Source organism: Chiloscyllium plagiosum, chromosome 13, assembly GCF_004010195.1.
Source record: "Chiloscyllium plagiosum isolate BGI_BamShark_2017 chromosome 13, ASM401019v2, whole genome shotgun sequence".
Lineage (NCBI taxonomy): Eukaryota > Metazoa > Chordata > Chondrichthyes > Orectolobiformes > Hemiscylliidae > Chiloscyllium > Chiloscyllium plagiosum.
Window position 1 is genome coordinate 75,833,134 of NC_057722.1, and position 19,887 is coordinate 75,853,020.

Consider the following 19,887-nt stretch of genomic DNA (forward strand, 5'->3'; position numbering starts at 1 on the left):
GATACGGAGGGAAGAAAGATTGACAGTTGACCATCTTCCAATCTCTCCAATACAGAGATATGCTAGTGGATTGCAAATGTTACTTGCTCACTGTATGTAAGCTTAAACACAGCAACTACAGCCAAGTCAGTTCAGTCTGCGCATGGTGAGGCTTTTACAAATTTGCTTGTTTTAAGCCGTGGTTAGTGTGGTTGCAGACAAACTAGAGCTGAGGTGCTGTGTGCCGATAGTTTGGAACAAGTAATTGGGCTGTGGATTAGTGATCACTCATTGGCATGAACTGTGGTTCTTAGGTAGCTGAATAGCTTTGGGCTTTGAGAAAGATAAGTCTTTAGACCACTACTAACTTGGGAATGCCATATTCTCTGCAGTAAAAGCACTTAACAGTCTGAAGAAATATTTATCTCTTCTTCAGTTGGTATAAACAGTGATGCCTTTTAAAAGGTTTAACTTATTGTCATGTAGGTGAACCAACCATACCATGTGTGTTACAAACCAGTGGAAGCATTCGAGAAAGAATGCTGCTTTTCAAGCCATCTGACTGGTTGAAGAGTCCTCCTCATAACCCCTGAACAGAACCAGCTGTCACCACCATTTTGTGTTGTAGGGGATTAGAGTTCTAATTTGTAGATTTCTATACTGATGGTTTTTAAAAATTTGTGTATGTGGTTTCCTGTTTACTTTTTGGGCGCCAAAACCTGGTCTGGATGTGGATTTTTTTTTTTATTTGACGGAGTACAAGTACACTATTCTTTATTTGAAATCAAAGCTCAAATCCAGAGTCTTTTTTCATAAGATTTTTTTCTGTATAACAAGGTTGATTTGGTGTGTGAACAGGTGACCCAACTCCACACTTACTTAACCCACATTGCTCAGATGTTATGTGGTGACATGGCCCAGCACTAGCAGGTGTCCATTGTCTCAGTGCTCGTACTGGTCACACGGGGTCTGCTGTTTTGGTAAGACTATTTCACTGTGAAAATGTCACTTATTCAGAAATCCAAAAAACAACTGGATCCAAGGATTTCACAAAGGATTGTATACATGCAAAAAAAAAAAATGCAGCCAATGTATTCATGTTGTTACACACCTCTGGAGTAGGTGGGCCTTGAACCTGGCCTCTTGGCTCACATAGGGATCCTGTGACACAGGATCCCCTGACCTTGGATCTACATGATGGGTAAATTGGGAAATGTGTACTAATTAAATCAATAACTTCTGTGAACATTTGGTAAATAGGGCTTGATTTCCAGTGAGATGTGACAGGAATTAATGTAGAGTGCACTTTTTAAAATAGTTGAGTTATCTAAGGAGATGCTTTAAAGTTTTCCGTTCCATGTGTGTGCTCTGTATGAAGTAAGGTACTTTGCTCATTATCAAATGACACTTCATCCTGAGTTTTTCTTGGCATTGAAAAAGACGGCAGATTGTGAAGGAGTCCCTTGGCTTCCCACTGTCTGAAATTGGCTTTTCAGTTTGGAAGCTGATAGGGCACTAGTTCCTGAGGAGTGGAATCTGTCACACTTTGTGTACTATGGCTCAGCTGTACAGGAATGAGGGAAGGAATGGTAGGGGAAGCATTTGGGGAACAGACAGTAATTGTGATCATCAATGCAGTTCCTCAATTACATAACCTTCCTGGTACTGGGATCCAGGATGTCCCCAAGCATCTGCGCATTCACTTCTTTGGGAGGATGAATAGCTAGAGGTCGAGTCACTATGACTTGAGTATGTAGGGAGATGTCTTGAATCATCAGAATTTGGAGCTAGTAGAAAGGTAGCAAATAAGACCTCAGTTTAGTAATCTGTGGATTCTCCCAGTGTTGTGTGGAAGTGAATGCAGAAGTAGGATACGACAGTCATAGAGATGTACGGCATGGAAACAGACCCTTCAATCCAACCCGTCTGTGCCAACCATGAGGTGGAATTCCTTGTGGGGTGTTTGCTGGTGCTATTGGAGGGTTTTGAACTAACTTGGCAAGGGTATAGGAACTAAGAACAGCAGATGAGAATAATACCAAGACCGTATATACCACATACTTAATCTGGCACTTTCAAAGCAAATTAAGTTGGTGCAGTTGTAAAGGAGAAACATGAATGAAGTGTATTGTGCAATTTATAAATGCACAGATGTAGTAAATTGAGGAACAGGTTTCCTTGTGGAATTGTCTGGTTATGAGACCTAGCTCAAGGCAGGGCAATACTTAGATAGAATACTGAGTTACAAGGCCCTTTTGTGGAAGAGGGAGGGTTAGAAGTATTGGTTAAGGAGACAGTTGCATTGTGTTTTGAGGATCCATGAACAAAATTTGGCTAGAGTTAAAGAAAAAGGCTATGATTATATTGCTACATAATCTATAGATTCTCAGCTGCTAATGAGAATATTGCAGAGGATCATGTCTGCAGGGAAATCAGTTGAACCATTGAGTAGTTACAATGGTGAACATTAAATTGATACTTGTGCTTCAATGTTCCTGGATTGCATGTAGCAAAGCTTCTTACAACCATATGTGCCCAGTCCAACACTGGGTACACTGGATCTGGGTCTTGCAATCAAGGTGGATCAAGTATCATCACAGGAATGTTTTAGGTGTACTGATCAGTTCATTATAAGGTTCAGGATGACAGACAGTGAGAAAAATTGATTGGAGAGTGAACTTCAGTTGGGCAAGAAAGCTGGGTGGAATTGACTGCAACGAGTGGCAAGTAAAACTAACTGAATAATGGGCTACTGTCAATGATGAAATAGTTCAGGTATAGTCAAGATATATTTTTCCATTAGAAAGGACCAACACATTCCAAGTTCCCCCGATTTTTTTCTTCTTTTTTTGTTTTTTTTACTATCAAAATGATTACATTCAGTGTGGAAACAACAGGCCCTTTGTCCCAACTAGTCCACACCTTACCTACTGAAGAGTAAGCCACCCAGACCCATTTCCCCACATTTACCCCTGACTAATGCACCTAACTCTATGGGCAATTTAGCATGGCCAATTCACCTAACCTGAACATCTCTGGACTGTGGGAGGAAACCCACGCAGACACTGGGAGAATGTGCAGACTCCGAGCAGAGTCGCCTGAGGCTGGAATCAAATCCAGGTCCCTGGTGCTGTGAAGCAGCAATGCTAACCACTGAGCCACCGTGCTCAATGACAGATACTTGGGACAGATGTTGGGTAGAAAACAAAATTTGAGGCCCGAGAGGAATACTGAATGCTGAGAGGAAGTGAGAACTAAATAAGAGCAGCAAAGATGAATTATGGTAGGACTGGCAGCCAATACCAACATAATTACCACTAATGGTGTGTTCGCCCCATCTTCCTGTGCTTGTCCCATATTTTTGAATGTTATGATGAATCAACTACTCCAATACTTTAAATGTTTTAAGGTTTCCAGCCTCCCCTACCTTCCCAGGCAATGCATTGCAGATTCTCCTCACCTGTTGAGTGAGTGTATTTTCCCAAATCTCCTGCCCCTTTCCCTAAAACTATGCCTTCCTGTGATTTGACCACTCAACCAAGGGGAGCAACTGCTGTCTACTCACCCTGTCCATATCCCTCAATTTTAACACCACAATCATGTCCAGACACCTGCAAGTGCATATGCATGTGCACATCCAGACTTTCCTTATACCTCAATCTTTCCATCCCATGCAACATCCTGGTGACTGTCCTCTACTTCCTCTAGAGCCGTTACATCCTTCCTGTAGTGAGGTGACCAGAACTGCATACAGTACTCCATCTGTGGCCTAAACCAATCTCCTGTACAATTCCAACATTACTACCCTTATTCTTAATTCTGTCGCAACTGATGAGTGCTGGCAAATGAGTCTAGATTATGTTAGGATATCTGGACGGCATGGACTGAAGCATCCGTACTGTGCATCTCGATGACTCTGACAGCAAATGTCGCATATGCTGCCTTCGACTGTCCTGTTCACTTCTCTGCCAGCTGCAGGGAAGTGAATAATTGCCTCTGTTCCTTGAAGTTACCCACTGTCCTGCCAATCACTTAATATTCCTTCATCCTGTTTCTTCAGTGCACCACCTTGCACTTATTGGGGTTAACTACTATCTGCCCATCTGACCAATCCATCTAATCTTACTGTAGCCTACAACCACCTTAGCTATTAACCACTCTACCAATCTTGCAGTTGACGTGCAAATTTTTTAACACCTATTTTCCCTCTCTTTCCACACACCCCCCCCCCCCCCCCTCTCCAAACAAACATTTTCGTTTATCACTTTTATGTATATAACAACCAAACAGTACGAGTACTAATCTTTGTGGTACACCATGGGCCTCCAGTGACACTAACACCCTTCTACCAGTACACTTCGTCCTATTACGAAGCCAGTTGCTTATCTATCTCATCAAGTTTCCATCTATTTCATGTGCTTTAATCTCAATTAGTCTCCAATATGGGACCTTGTCAAAAGCTTTGCTAAAATCCATATAAACAATGTCAACTGAACTTCCCTCATCCACATGCTTGATCACATTTTCAAAACATTCTAATGAACTTGTTAGGCATTACCTCTGACAAATCCATGCTGGCTATCATTAACTAATGCCTTTCCAAGTGGCTGTTAGTTTGCTCCTTCAGAACTTTCTCCAATAGTTTCCTTAACACTGACATCAGACTCGCTGGTCTGTAATTTCCTGGTTCATCTTTTGTTTTAGGGCCAATTTAAGGACCAAAAAGGGAACTTCCCTGGTGACCGGGCCCTTGGCTGATGTGTTAATTATACAGTTATTGCTCCATGTCTGCAAAGGTTCCAGTACTGAAAGCCAATTGAATTTGCAAGTACTGAGCTCACTTAAAAGTAGGTTAAAAATAATGGAAATGCAATCTTTGTTTTTGGTATGGGTAGGCAAATTTGCTATTCATGATTTTGTGGGTACAGCGGATTTGCTGTACTTTGCTTTCCTCTTTATCAAGAGGGAGTTGCTATCCAGGCTATTGTGACAAATGAGGAAACAGGCACCAAAAGGTTACAAATCTGAACTGGTAGATTGATACTTAAAATTGGCAAGACACCAGAGCGAGTGAAATGTATCCAAGGATTTTGAAGGTTGAATGGAAATTGTAAGGGTACTGACCCTAATAGCTTGTGCTCTTTGAACTCTGGGGAAAGTGCCAGAAGACTAGAAAACTGCAAACACTGCAGTTATGTGGACAAAAAGTAAAGTTGCCATAGAGGACTTTATCAGGCTGTTTTGTCTTTGGACACAGTTGACAGGTGGTTTGACCTGGGAATCACCATGCCTCAGGTGAGCAGAGAAGTTGTGTCCTTCATCGAACCTTAGCTGGTGTGGGAATTGAACACCGTATCATTACCACATTGCAAGCTAGCTGCCTGGCCATCATTCTAAACAACGACATGGTAACAAAACTCCTTGAAGGCAACTTAAACTTTCTTGATTTTAGTTTTGGGGAGAGATGATGCTGGCTTGATGCATATTGGCAGATACTACATGCTTTCCCTTCATGGATACCTGTGTGCACATTTAAGCATGGAAGAGAAACAGGCAGATAGCTCTATCAACCTCTCCATGGTCTGCTAATACCCACCTTAGTTGAATTGCTTTTTGAACTGGCCTGGACAGTATGGGCTGATGAATATGCTATGTACCAGTTTTATCAACTACATGTAATAACAAACACTCATGTACAACTGCAAACCAGTTGTCAGGAAAGTTTTTTTTTAAATGCAGTAGTTTGCTGATGAGCTGCTGATCAATGAGAAATTTGTGGTTATTCTTTCTCTCTGGCTGCATCCCTCCGACTTTCTACCTGTCTTGCATCAGCATGCAGATGAGTTCCACAAAGAATAACAATTCAATGATAGCAGAAATCTAAGGATTGTCTCTTTTGTATAGGAATCCTACTTCCTTTGACTCTTCACTCCCCCTCTCCCTCCAGTCCTGTGAAGGTTTCTCTTAACCACCAAATTCTTTTGAAAGGCCCAATTGAATCTGCCGCAAGTCTGGCATTCCATTCATGAACCTAACCATTCCTGTGTAATGGGATTTTACACATTTCACATCTGTTTATATATTTGGCCCATGCTGTTCTCAGAACCTTGCATGTGTTTTGAGTTCTCTTATTTTAGGTCTGGCTAATTCAACAAATTTTCATGTTTAAGTATTACAACCTTTTTAGTGCAAATTTGCTTGCTTATCAGCTTTAACTCTAGCCCATCCAACTTAATTGTGGATTGATTTATTTCTGTTCAGAAGAAATGTGTTCTAGAATAGAAGACTTTTTAATTTAAACATTCACTGGTTACATTCATGTAAAGCATTGCCTTGAATAACTGGGAAGCTTTTATTTTGGTCTTGATTAGAACTAATACTAAGCCACTTTAATTACTGCTATTATAAACAGCCTGTTTGCAAAGATTGGTTTGAATCAAGTAACAAAGTTGATGCAAATGTACAACAGTAGACTCAACTCTTTAAAATCTTCTTTTCAAATTTTTTTTTTGATAGCCTACAGAAATAGATGTGCTAGTTGGAAAGGAACGCAATAACTTGCTCACCCATGGTTTAGTCCTGGGTGGAAAGAAGTGCTCTGTTATCAGAGATCAGCTGTTTACTGATGGTGATTTCACAATGGACTTGAGGACGAAGAGCCAAACTGGAGAAGCAACGTACAATGTTTCTATCGGCAGAGCTGGCAAAAGTAAGTAATTCCGATCCTACTCGCAATATGTGCGTCTTCTCAAATCAATGTTCTAATTTTTTTAAATTTTGAAGAAATTGGGCTCTGGCTTTAATTTCACAATCTTAGACTTTTAAACCAGTGACAAGGGATGTGGAGAAAAACTGATCTTGCAAGTTTGCTATTCTATTATTTAAACAGAGCTTTACTACTTTAAAACACTGGGTTTATCTACTTTCCTTTCTTTATGGAATCGGCTTCATGAAATTCCAGACAAACTTTGATGCACAGCCCACCGAAGAACTGTCTAAATCTGCAGCTATTGGATGCATATAAACCTGACAGTTTGTAGATTTAAAGCAGAGGCTTCAGGCTTTTATTACCCTATCCGTTAAAACTTGAAATAATTGTAATAGCGTAGTTATTTAGTAAAAATGAAATAATAACTTGCTAAATTCTAAAATTTTAAAAATCTATTCCAGCAATTTTTCTACTTGGGTTTTAAAAAAAAGTCAAGGGTTGTGTACACAAACTTGCTAGTTTGCATTATCTATATGCAATAAATAATTGTATTGATGTACTTGGCCTAAACAAGCAAAACCGCTTTAGTGGACAAAAGCACAATTTCTCCAGGAATGTTTCTTGTCCCATCTCACATGATGATGCAGTTCAGCCAGGTGATACCTTGTCTTGCTCCTATCTGTCAGTCCATCTATGGAGATTACCAAAAGAATCTTGGTGCATGGTTTGGGGAGAAAAGTACAAAATGTTGGTCAATAATTGGTTCTGGTGTTGCCTTGTTTTAGATTAACAACTCTGCTGCAGTTCAGTTTGTACTTCGTTGATACTGTTTTGATTTTGTTTTTTGAAAGGTATTCTGATTTCAGAGGCCACTTTAGATGTCCTTTTAAATGGGTGGTAGTAAATTCAAAGGATATTCCGGATAAATGTAAAACAGTAAAGTCTTTATTACATAAACTTGCCATGTGCTTTGTCACCATTTTACTCCAGACTTGTCAGTTTTTAACATCTTATCCCTAGATATGCACTTTTTCCTTGAACAGTTTCAAAAATTTCACTTCAGGTTTTAGTTTGTTTTTTCAAACCGTTTGTCTTGAGTTAAATTGTTAGCTTTTGAGGCTGGAAATTACGACATTTTCAATTGAACTTGTATTGCTGATTTATTTACTCCTAGATGCTTTGCCCATCTAACACTTTAGCAAACATACTGCTTTTCTGGGAGAAAGCTGCCTGCTCAATTTAACATCGCATCCACCATGTTGAATATTCTCTGATTCCATCACCATTTGTGTTAGCAGTGTGTGCTATCTTTTAAGGTGCAGTGCAGCAACTTGCCAAGGCTCCTTCAGTACTTTACAAATCTCAGTTATGAATTTCCTCAACTTTAACTACACTGTGGAGATTGCAGGCACACAGGCTGTGGCTGAAGTGGCAACTTGCCACAACCACCCTTTTTTTTTTTTTGGGCAAGTGCTGACCTAGCCAGTGAAGCCCCTTTTCTTGTGAGAGCTAATCACTTTGTAATTTGAATGGCATGCTATTCAATTGCACACCTGTCTGTATGTTAATTAAAATGGTTTTAATAGTTGACATTTCTGTGTTTTAAGCTCTTGAATGATTGACTTTTTGAATTTTGCAATATACAATGACCAGCACTTAAATGTCACATGCAGTCAGATTTCACTAAACATTATGATCAAGACACTTTTTTTTTTAATACTGATGTCCACTGACACTGCTTCCATCCATTTCAGTCTACTGGAGCCCATGTTTGTTTGAAGTACTTTTTAGAGTTTTTTGATGTCACATTAATCAGAAAAGGAAAAGTCTATTTGTATGTTGATTACAGTGGAAAAATTAGTGACTCCTTGAAGAAAAAGTGGAGGACAACAGAGGGATTCACTGAGGCAAAGTCAAATGATGGATGTCATGGAGTGACTTGCAGACTGGCTTTACAAAAACAAAGCCTAGGAACCGGCCCTATGGCTCAGGCTTTGAGGGCCAATCTAAATCCACTGTCTAAACCTATCGCCCAATTCCTCAGCACCTATATCCCTCTTCTCTCCACCTACTCATGCATCTGTCCAAACACCTTTTTTTAAATGAATCTACTGCGCCTGCCTCTTCTGGCAACATGTTCCAGGTACCTACCACCCTCTAAAGTACTTTGCGCATGTATCCCCATTAAACTTTTCGCCTTGCACCTTGAATGCTTGACCTCTCGTTATTGAATTCCTCACCCTGGGGGAAAAAAGCTAATCTCTATCCGCCCTGTCTATACCCTTCATGATTTTGTAAACCTCAATTGGGTTTCTCCCCCAGTTTTTAACTACATGCTTAATCTGTCACTGGACTTATTTTCATACTCACCACTTGTTCTCCAACCTATTTTGTCATCTGCAAACTTGATAGTACATTCACTTTGGTCCTCCAAGTCACTAATATATATTGTGAATAATTTTAGCTCTAGTACCTGTGGCAGTAGATTACCATCCTGAAAATTACTCCTTATCCCAAATATCTTATTAGCCAGCCAATGTTCTCTCCATATTTAATAAGCTCCAATAACACTGACTCTTTATCAAATAACTGTTGCTTGTGTGGCACTTTTTTTACTGGATGCCTTTTGGAAATATCATATCTACTAGTTCACTTTCTTTGTTCTACTTGTTACCTAAATTTGTCAAGTATGATTTTCTCTTAAACAGCCATGTTGACACTCCTTGATATTTCTAGATGTGTGCTTCTATTTGCTCTGCTATTGCATGCTTTTGTAATGAACTATAATTTTCCATTGGGAAATAGAACATAGAACAGTACAGCACAGAACAGGCCCTTCAGCCCACGATGTTGTGCTGACCACTGATCCTCATGTATGCACCCTTAGATTTCTGTGACCATATGCTTGAAATGTTAAGCTAACTGACCTGTAGTTACCTGGTTTTTGTCTTTTCTTTTTAAATAAAGCTGTTATATTTTGTTTAATTTCCAATCCTGTGGGGCTTCCTTGAATTTAAGGGTTCTTGAAGATTATTACCAGTGCATCCACGAAACCTGTATCTGCTTCCTTGTAAGTCTTAGAATGCAACCCATCCAGTCTGGGTGACATCATCTTTTTTTATAGCCCTGTAAGTTTTCCTAGTTATATTTATTCCCCTCAATAGTTTTGCGCCTACTTAGCAAACTTTGAGACAGGGTTCTGGTTCCAGCAAATATATCTTGGGGGTCATAGATCGGAGCTTTAGGGAAGTAGTAACTCCAAAGATGGCAGATGGGTGACAGTGAGGGGGACTGGGAGGAAACAGCCAGTGCAGGGACCCCCTGCGGCCGTTCCCCTCAAGAACAAGTATACAGTTTTGGATACTTGTGGGGGGGACGACTTACCAGGGGTAAGACAGCTGTTGGCTCTTGAGCAAAACACTGCGTGATAAAGACCATGATAAAGATAGGAAAAGGGTCTTTTCTCTTGATGTTTCCTATTGTTGCAGCTTGTGTGTGCATGCCCCATTTAAGCAGCATTTATTATTCACATATGAAGGCCATATTTTATATGAAACTTTGGAGAATTATTTTGGTGTTGGCAAATTGGATATGCACATATGGTCTCACTAGATTCTTTTATCAGAATAAATTAACTTGAACTTTTTATTATGCTGGGATTGTCTTTACTTTTGGGAATGCTGTTGATGTGAGTTACAGTTGTTCAGACATATGATTGCTTTTTAAAAATTTGTTCTGGCAATGTAGATGACCTATGCATGGCTGGCATTTATTGCTACTGTCTAGTGGTACATGATAAGATGACCCTGAACTTTGAATCATTGTGATGGTGGTACTTCCAACCGTTACACAGAGAATTTCAGAAATTTGATCTTTTGATGATGGAGAAATGGATGTATTGTGTAGCTGGGGAGTGAGGGTTGAGGGTGACTCTTAATAGTGATCCTATGCACTTGCTTGCATCTAGGAAGTGGATTAAGTGGGTTTGGGAGATGTTGCTGAAGAAGTGTAAGCAAGTTGCAGCACTGAATCGTGTGGAAACGTACACACCATTGCTATGGTCTTCTGGTGAAAGAAGCAGATGCTTAAAACATCTGTGTTGCAAGCTCCTTAGCAACTCAAAGTGAGATATTGTTCAGGTTGCATTGCCGGCAATAGGAATTGGTAGTGGAATGATCAGCAGTTAGACCCTCTTCTTACCACATGATGGAGGGTTGTTGGTTGATGGAGCAGTTGAAGATAATTAAGCTTCATATGCTGTCTTGAGAGCAATTCTTTGTCATGTCCTGGTCTCAGTAACCACAACCATCTTCCTTTGTTCTACAATGACTCCCAGCAGTAAATGCTCTTTGCTTCATTTAATTACTAGTGCCCCTTGATGTCACACTCGATCACATGCAGCCTCAGTTTTAAGGGCTTGGGGCAGTAATGTACTTCTCTTGTCTAGTATTAATGCTCTTCTATTCATATTTAGATTAAAGTTGCAATGAGGTCTGTAGTCTGGTGGTCCTGGCAGAATGGAAATTGAGCACTAGTCAAGTGTGTGTGCTATTTATAGTCTCAGAATTATTCAACACAGAAACAGATCCTTTGGTCCAACTCGTCCACACTAATCTCATAATCTAGACTGATCAAGGTCTATTTACCAACATTTGGCCCATATCCCTCTTAAACCCTTCCTATTCATATACCCATCCAGATGTCTTTTAAATGTTGTAATTGTACCCACCTCCACTATCTCCTGTCGCAGCACATTCCATACACGCACCACCCTCTACATTAAAAGATTGCCCCTCTGAACCCTTTTAAATCTTGCCCCTCTGACCTTAAATGTATGCCCTCTAGTTTTGGACTCACCAACTGTGAGGAAAAAACCTTATCTGTTTACCCTATCCATTCTCCTTATGATTTTATAAACCTCTACAGTGGTATAACCCTCAGCCTCCAGTGCTTCAGGGAAACCAGTCCCAGCATATTCAGTCTCTCTCTATAGCTCAAACCCTCTAACCCTGGCAAAATTCTTGTAAATCTTTTCTGAAGCCTTTCACGTTTAACAGCATACTTCCTATAGCTGGGTAACCAGAATTGAATGCAGTATTCCAAATGTGGCCTAACCACTGTCCTGTACAGCTGCATCGTGACCTCCCAACTCCTATACTCAATGCTTTGACCAATAAGGGCAAACGTGCCGAACACCACCATCACTATCCTGTCCATCTGTGACTCCACTTTGAAGAAACTAAATGCCTGCACCCCTTGGTCTCATTTTTTGGCAGCGTTTCCCCAGGGCCCTGTCATTAGTGTACAAGTCCTGCCCTAATTTGCCCCACCAAAATGCAACACTGAATTGATCAATGTTTTAATGGTACAATATTTACAGCTGCCTATGCTCCGTCCATTTCGAATTCACATGACCCCTGTTGTTGACTTGATTGCTCATTCACTTGTTGAGTTTTTGTAAGAATGTGATGGTAGCATGTGGGTTCACACCAATGGTTTTCTCACATTTTCAATGGTCTAAGGATAATTGTCCAAAGAGAGAGACAACAAGGTCAGCCTGGTGCTCATTGGTTAGCTGTGATGAAGGTGCTGATGAAGAGCTTTTGCCCAAAACGCCAATTCTTCTGCTCCTTGGATGCTGCCTGACATGCTGTGCTTTTCCAGCATCACACTCTCGACAGTGGTTAGCTCTGCCTCCCATCACCAGGGACCCAGTTTTGATTCCAGCCTCAGGCGGCTATCTGTGTGGAGTTTGCACATTCTCCCCTCATCTGCGTGGGTTTCTTGCGGGTGCTTCGGTTGCCTTCCACAGTTCAAAGATGTGCATTGGCCATGCTAAAATTGTCCATGGTGTTCCGGGATGTGTAGGTTAGTGGCATTAATCATGGGAAATGTACAGTGGTAGGGTGGAGGAATGAGTCTGGGTGGGTTACTCTTAGGAGGATCGGTGTGGACTTGTTGGGCCAAATGGCCTGTTTCCAAACTGTAGGGATTCTATGATGGTCAATAATTTGTCACTATGTAGAAAGACCTTTCTCAGTGACACTGGAGTTGCAGTGGCTTTGTCTTCACAGCCACCAAATGTTGTATATTTTCTGGGAATCTGAAATTGGAATATCAAGGCAATAAAGTGACTTGTGCTGATTTTGTCGCTCTGTGAAGTAGCAGCCTTATTTTTTTTTGGAGCCATTGGAAATCCAATGAAGCAAACCAGCATTCACATTCATGATGCAGAGCTGAGAGTTTTGGTTCTGGATCGCAACTGCTGTTAGCACCAGAGCAATTGTACTGGGTATTTTATTTTAGAAATAGATCATTCTTTTAGTTAACAAACTTGATTTGTGTGAGCATATCAAGTTTTATGATTTGGTTAATGTTACACCTTGTTTCAGATGATACTCCAAAGTTCAACATTTTGACTTGACTAGTGACCAAGTTTCTGTGCTTCTCAACAAAACACAGTTCATTTGCTTCAGTTTCCTCTGACCTGAAACTGCAAGGCTGTTTGTTTGAAGTTGCCCAGCACCTGAGCAATAGAATCAGCACTCTCGTTCTGTCATGTATACATCTTGGCATTTTGCCTAGGGGGTGGAAAGTACATGTTTGCCTGGCAGTGGCTGCTCCAATTGGGGAAGTCAAAAAGTTGGAAGAAATAATTTGTAACAAGCTTGTTGGAGGAGGCTAGGAATTCTGTTGATACAGGATTGCAACAGCTTTTACTCGAAAACACATTTGCTATTGTAGAAATCAGAGGAGGTGTATTGCCTTTAGAAAAGAAGGCACTAACTTAGCGGTAATATCACTGAATCTACTACAAGATGATTAGTGGTTTAGATGGGGTTGACCATGAGAACCTTTTTCCACGTATGGAGTCAGCTATTACGAGGGGGCATAGCTTTAAATTAAGGGGGGGTAGGTATAGGACAGATGTTAGGGTTAGATTCTTTACTCAGCGAGTCGTGAGTTCATGGAATGCCCTGCCAGTAGCAGTGGTGGACTCTCCTTCATTATGGGCATTTAAACGTGCATTGGATAGGCATATGGAGGATAGTGGGCTAGTGTAGGTTAGGTGGGCTTGGATCGGTGCAACATCGAGGGCCAAAGGGCCTGTACTGCGCTGTATTCTTCTATGTTCTATGTTCTATTACATGTGTATGTGAAGAAATTCTGTGTCTATCTCTCAATTTAACTGTTGTTTAGAGTTCCAGGTGCCTAATTTTGTGGTTTTGTGTAAGAGTTTCTATTGTGTAGAGTTGGACCTACAACTGTTGCATATTTGCAATTTAAAATTACTTAAACATTTGTTTTAATAGAAACTTGCATGTTCATAAAAGCAAGTGATTTACCAGGTCAGTTGAGAGATTTGTAGATATTTGGAACTGTACCTTTTTGAGCAAATTTTGATGTCTTGGTTTAGCATAGAAATTAAGAGCTTAGGTCTTTGGTTTAAGTCTCCTAATCACATGGTCTTAATGCATTTTCAGCCCATCAAGGTTTTACATCATTTGATCGTGGCTGATTATGTTTCTCAACTCAATTCTCCAGTCTTCTCACTTTAACTCTTGGTTGCCTTACTGATCAAGAGCCTATCTTTTGTGTCTGAAACATGCTCAGATACTTGGTCTCCACCGCCTTCTGGCTGAATGAATAAATTCACCATCTCCCTTCAAAAGGGTTGTCCCTTCACTCTGAGGCTGTCCTGGGGTCTTGGTCTTTCCTGCTCATGGCAATGTCATTTCCACATCCACATTTTTGAAGCCTCTCTCTGTATTCTGTAAATTGCAAGGAATCCTTCCCTGTTTTTCCCCCTTCAAAATAGTTTTAAACTCTATGGAGTACTGACCCAGAGTCCTCAACTGCTCCTCAACTTTCAAGCCATTCATCCCTGGGTCATTCTTGTAACCATTTCTGGACCCCTCCAAAGCTGGCACATCCATTTGATATGGGGCCCAAAATTGCTCAACTCCAAAAAGTAGTCTCGAGCTTTATACAGCCTCAACAGTACGTCTGTACTCTAGTCCCCTCAAAATGAAAGCAAATTTGCATTTGCTTTGCTAACTGCCAACTGTGAAGTCAGACTCTGGTCCATTTGCGCTTCAGGTTTCTGAAGTATTTCCCTATTTAGAAAATAGTCTACAATTTTTTTTTTCCCTACCAAAGTGCATAACCTGACATTTTCCCCACATTGTATTCAGTCTGCCATACTTTGCCACTCTCTCCTAGCCTGTGTAAGTCCTTCTTCTGCAGCCTCTTCACCCATCTTTGTCACCTGCAAAATTAGCACCAATGCCCTCCATTCTTTCTTCCATTGATGTATGTGAAAAGTTGTGGTCCTAGCACCCCCCCCCCCCTCCCCCCACCCCCCACCCCCCACAAAAAAAACTCCACTAGTCTGCCAACCTATGAAAAACCCATTTTGTTCCCACTTTCTCTTCTGCCAATCAGCCAATCCTCTATTCATGCCAGTACCTTGCTCCTTACACCGTGGGCTTTTGTCTTTTTAGCAACCACCTGTGCATGTCTTTGTCAGTGGCCTCTGGAAATCTAAATATGTCCACAGGCTGTCCATTGTCTAACTTGCTTTTTACTTAAAGATTCTAACTGATTTTGTCAAGCATGGTCTCACCTTGAAACCTTGCTGATCCACCCTATTTTGTTATGCACTTCCAATACAAACTAATTTCCATTATTAGCAGACTCTGAGCTTACCAATGACTGAAACAGGCTAACCAGCTTGTAATTTGCTGTCGTCTTCCCTTCCTCCATAAATAGGGTCACTAGCCATTTTCCAGTCCTCATGAAATCCTCCCTGACTCCAGTGATTCTTGAAAGATCACTACCAGTGCCTCCGTCCATCCAGTCTGGGTGATTTATCCACCTTCTGTCCTCCTTCAGCTTGCCCAGCACCACCACCTCAGTGATGGCTACTACACTCTGACCTCAGACTGTTGAAGTTTTGGTACACAGCTAGTTTCTTCCACTTTGACACTGATGCAAAGTGCCTATTCCTTTGCTTAGTTGCTACTTTGTTCCCCATTACTACTACTCCAGCAACTTGTTTTTATTGGTGGAAGTACTGAAAGTATTAGAACCAATACATTTTGATAACCATGAAGCCAGGTAACATCATTCCCAACAGCAGCATGATGGTTGGTGGTGGAGGGTAGTGTGATCAGCTGTGTTGCAGGATGCAGAGAAGACTAGAAGGATAAAGAGAGCTTGTTTGCAGTTCTTTAGGATGCCATTTGATTTGGTTGTGTGGCAGGAATGAAAATCTGGGAACATTTAGACATGAGTTTTGGGAATGATAGTCATTAATCCTCTAATGTGTTCTAGCCTTCCAAATTAAAGGAAAGTTGGAAATGGGCAATGGTTTACAGGGATATTGGAGTTGAGGGTTGGACTTCTGAGCAGTAAGATGGTGGGGGGGAAAAGAGAGCCCCAAGATGTGTTGCTTCAGATGCTGTGCCCTTCTGTACAAAATTGTTAATAGCTGTCAGTGTGGGAATCAGAAGGGGAAGTTTGGGTCATCAGTTTAGTAGGAATAGAGTTGAAGACACAGGTATTTTCTTATGAACAGGATAAGCTTTCATGATTAGTGATTAGTGACTTAATATAAAATACTTACCTCCTGATTTGTGGATTTGTATGTATATCTTGCATATGTTTAGTCTGCCCTACTTGATGTGGGTATTGGGTAACTACCTGTCACTAGTTTGCTCTACTTTAGACTGCCTTTGTGCACAGTTGCAGTTTTTCTGGTGATGTTTTGCCACCCTGCTGAGTGGGATGGTAACAAATTTAGATAGGTGGGGGTTCTTAACCATATCAGATCTGTGACTTGATGTTCGTATTGTTTTTGTTTTGTTTATTGTCCTTGGAACTTTTGATCATACTTTGCAAAAACTTACCAAGATTTCTTTGTGTCCTACGGGCATAATATACTGGAAGTAGATACTCCAGTAGCTTAGAGGTACTAGTCAGGCAAATAATGTCACATTTGTAGTTGGCCTCACTGAAGGTAATGTCAAGTATTTTGTTTGCATTCCTGACTCCTGCCATGTCAAGATTGGAGGGGGTTTGGGACCTTGTGTTGGGTAGCTCAGCTAGAGAACTTTTCTTTAGCATTTATTTAGTTTGAGTTGAATGGTATTAGGAACCATAACATTTGTTCAGTTTTTTAAAAAAAAAAAATCACTAGTGGGATGTGGGTATTACTGACTGGCCACCATTTATTACCTGTCCTTAATTGCCCTCTGGTGCTGCTGAGCTGCCTTCCTGAATGGCTGCAGTCTGTGTTATAGTAGACACACAATGCCCTAGGGGAGGAAATTCCAGGATTTGACCCAGTAATTACTAAAAGAATAAAGGAACAAGATTCCATGGTTTTAAATTTCTAATGTGTAAGGGTGAACAAAACAGTCTGTATACCATCTCCCATAATTTTAATTCACACTTACCTTGTTAAATACGAAGTGGTCAAACATGCAATAAAAAATTTAAAATGGCAGACACCATCAAATAAGATTTGAGTTTTGTCAGCAACTTGCCCAGACATCAGTGACTTACTGAGTCAAATCCTGGTCATCTCCTTCCTGCAAACATTTAGCCTCTGCTTTCCCCTCTGTAGCATCTCAATCTGCCTGGAATACTTTCTGTCTGTAATAAGTTGTCAGATGACATTTCTAACAAAATACCAATGTTAGATTGCAAAACTAACAACCATTTCATGTTCATATCAACCCATTAAAGGGAGCTTCCTGCTTGAAATCTTTCTGATCTGCACCTTCCCATATTTCAAACCAGGGTGGTGAATCTGTGACACTCTGCCTCCACAACCTTCTGTGGCAATAAATCAGCGTGTTGACATGAGTTCCTTTTTTTTTGATTTAAAGGGGAATAAGGGTTCTAGGGAAAAAGCCCAAGAATGGAGCTGAGTAACACATTAGCCATGATTTGGATGACAGAGCAGATTTGATGGGTAGCTTGACCAGGGTATACAAAATTTAAAAATGACAACACCAGGTTATAGTCCCAACAAATTTATTTGGAGGCACTGGCTTTCGGAGTGCTGTTCCTTCATCAGGTGGTTGTGACCCCCACCCCCCACAGAGAACATTCTGCACCCTCTGAGACATCCTTGACCAGGGAAGTAACACACAATTCTGATTTTCCGCTGCTGGTGACAAACATCTGTGTATACTTCAAACTAGAGACACCCTGAACACAATTGATCTCTTGGAACCCGATGTACCCCTCATTGCATTAGAAGCAGTCTCGATACCAGAAACTTGACTCCCCTGAGAATCCATCACCCTCCATTTTCCAACATGGCATACTCGTTTTGAAATGGGGTAGCCACAGACTCCTGCCAACCCCTCTTAGCTTTCCTGGAGTCAACCCATCTATGTGGCTGTATCTGTGACTCTTTTCCCTTCCTATAACTGCCATCCATCACATCACCACCTTGCTCTTGTAAGTTCCTTTATTGCCTCTAACTGTCTCTCCAACCGATCCATTTGATCTGATTAGGATTTACAACCAATGGCATTTATTGCAAATATAATCCTCTAACATGTAAACTCTCCTAAATGCCCACGTCCGATAAGGAGTAGAGAGGATGTTTCCACTGAGTGGGTGAAACTGGGACTAGGGCATAGCCTCTAGATTAGAAGGAGCAGATTTAGGACCTAATTGAGAAGAACTACTTCATCCAGAGGGTTGTAAAATTTGTAATTCCTTGCCCTATAAAGTAGTTGATACTCCAGTAAATTGATTTTAAAACTAAAATATTTGAACAATAAAGAAATTAAGGGATATGGTGAGAGGGTGGGGTAAGTGGAGCTGAGTCCATGAAAAGATCAGCTGTGATCTTATTGAGTAGCAGAGCAGGCTTGACTGGTTAGATGGCCTAAAAATGCTCCTAGTTCTTATGTTCAATTGAGGGTATTGGAAGTGGGGAAGCCCATTAACTAACTCTTTCAAAAAGACCAAAACTTGATTAAACTGCAGGAGTGTTTGGAGGTGTGATGGTGATGAGGAATGAGACTTGCCTGGATTACTGTGCAGCTGGCAAGAATGTGAAATGAATGGTTTCCTTAGAGCGTTGACTCAAATTTGCATAATGAGTTAACACATGTACTGAGTGCCCACTTCAACTCTTTCTACCTGTCAAAAGATTTAAAATGCCTTTTCTACTAGAAAATTAGCAAAGGAAGAGGGGTTATCATGAAAACAAAATGTATTAAGCAAATGACCAGGACTAAACATAGGTCCCTCAGACCAAATAGTTTTCACTGGTCCTAACAGAAGTAGCTGCTTCCACATTGGAATGCTCCAATAGATTGGAAAACCAAAATATACCCCTCTTTATTCAAGAGAGAAGGGGGACAAAGCTGGAAACTCTTTTAAGGCAGTTAGTGCCCTATCTGTTCCTTAGTATCCTGTTGGAATCTAACTATGATGGAGTTAATAGCAGGACCAAATCCTCCTCCTAGAACATAGATCATTACAGCACACCACAGGCCCTTTGGCTTCAGATTGGCCCTCAATGTTGCACCGACCTGTGGAACCAATCTATCGTACACTATTCCACTTTCATTCATATATTTATCCAGTGGCCATTTTAAAAGCCTTTAAAGTTGGCAAGTCTACTACTGTTGCAGTCAGTGTTCCACGCCCCTACTACAGAGTAAAGGAACTACCTCTGACAACTATCCTGTAGCTTTAAATTGAGGGGTGATAGGCCTGTCCCCTCATGCTAACCATCACCATCTGAGGATAAAGGCTCACTGTCCACCTTTATCTAACTTTGATTATCTTACGTGCTGATCTATATCTGATCAGTTGACTTTCTTTGTGCAATGTAAAGTTTTTTTGAACTAGTGCTGAAGGATGTAATGAGCAGGGTGAATCAAGGGTGACCAAAAGATGTCTACTTGGAGGTTGAAATTTGTAATAGGGTATCTCATTAAGGGTTACTGTAAAAGATTAGAGCTTATGGAATTTGGAGTGTATTAGTATGAATAAGAGATTTTCTATCTAACCAGGTTTAGGATAAATGGGGCATTTTGAAGGTGGCAAACTATAGAGTGACACTTTACAAATGTTGGCACCTCTACTATTTAGTCTTTGGATACCATACACACTTTCCCTTTTATCCAGGTCACTAACAAATTTTGAGCAGAATGCACAGGTAG

General features: G+C 40.8%; 1 protein-coding gene across 2 annotated transcripts in view; it reads left to right on the plus strand.

Moving 5' to 3' along the window:
- Positions 1–19,887, plus strand: part of LOC122556207 (profilin-2-like) — a 61,574-nt gene that overhangs the window by 34,815 nt on the left and 6,872 nt on the right. For both annotated transcript variants that reach the window (XM_043702758.1, XM_043702759.1), the window contains one exon: positions 6,496–6,688. In XM_043702758.1, coding sequence (XP_043558693.1) covers positions 6,496–6,688 — 193 coding nt within the window. The remainder of the gene's footprint in view (positions 1–6,495; positions 6,689–19,887) is intronic.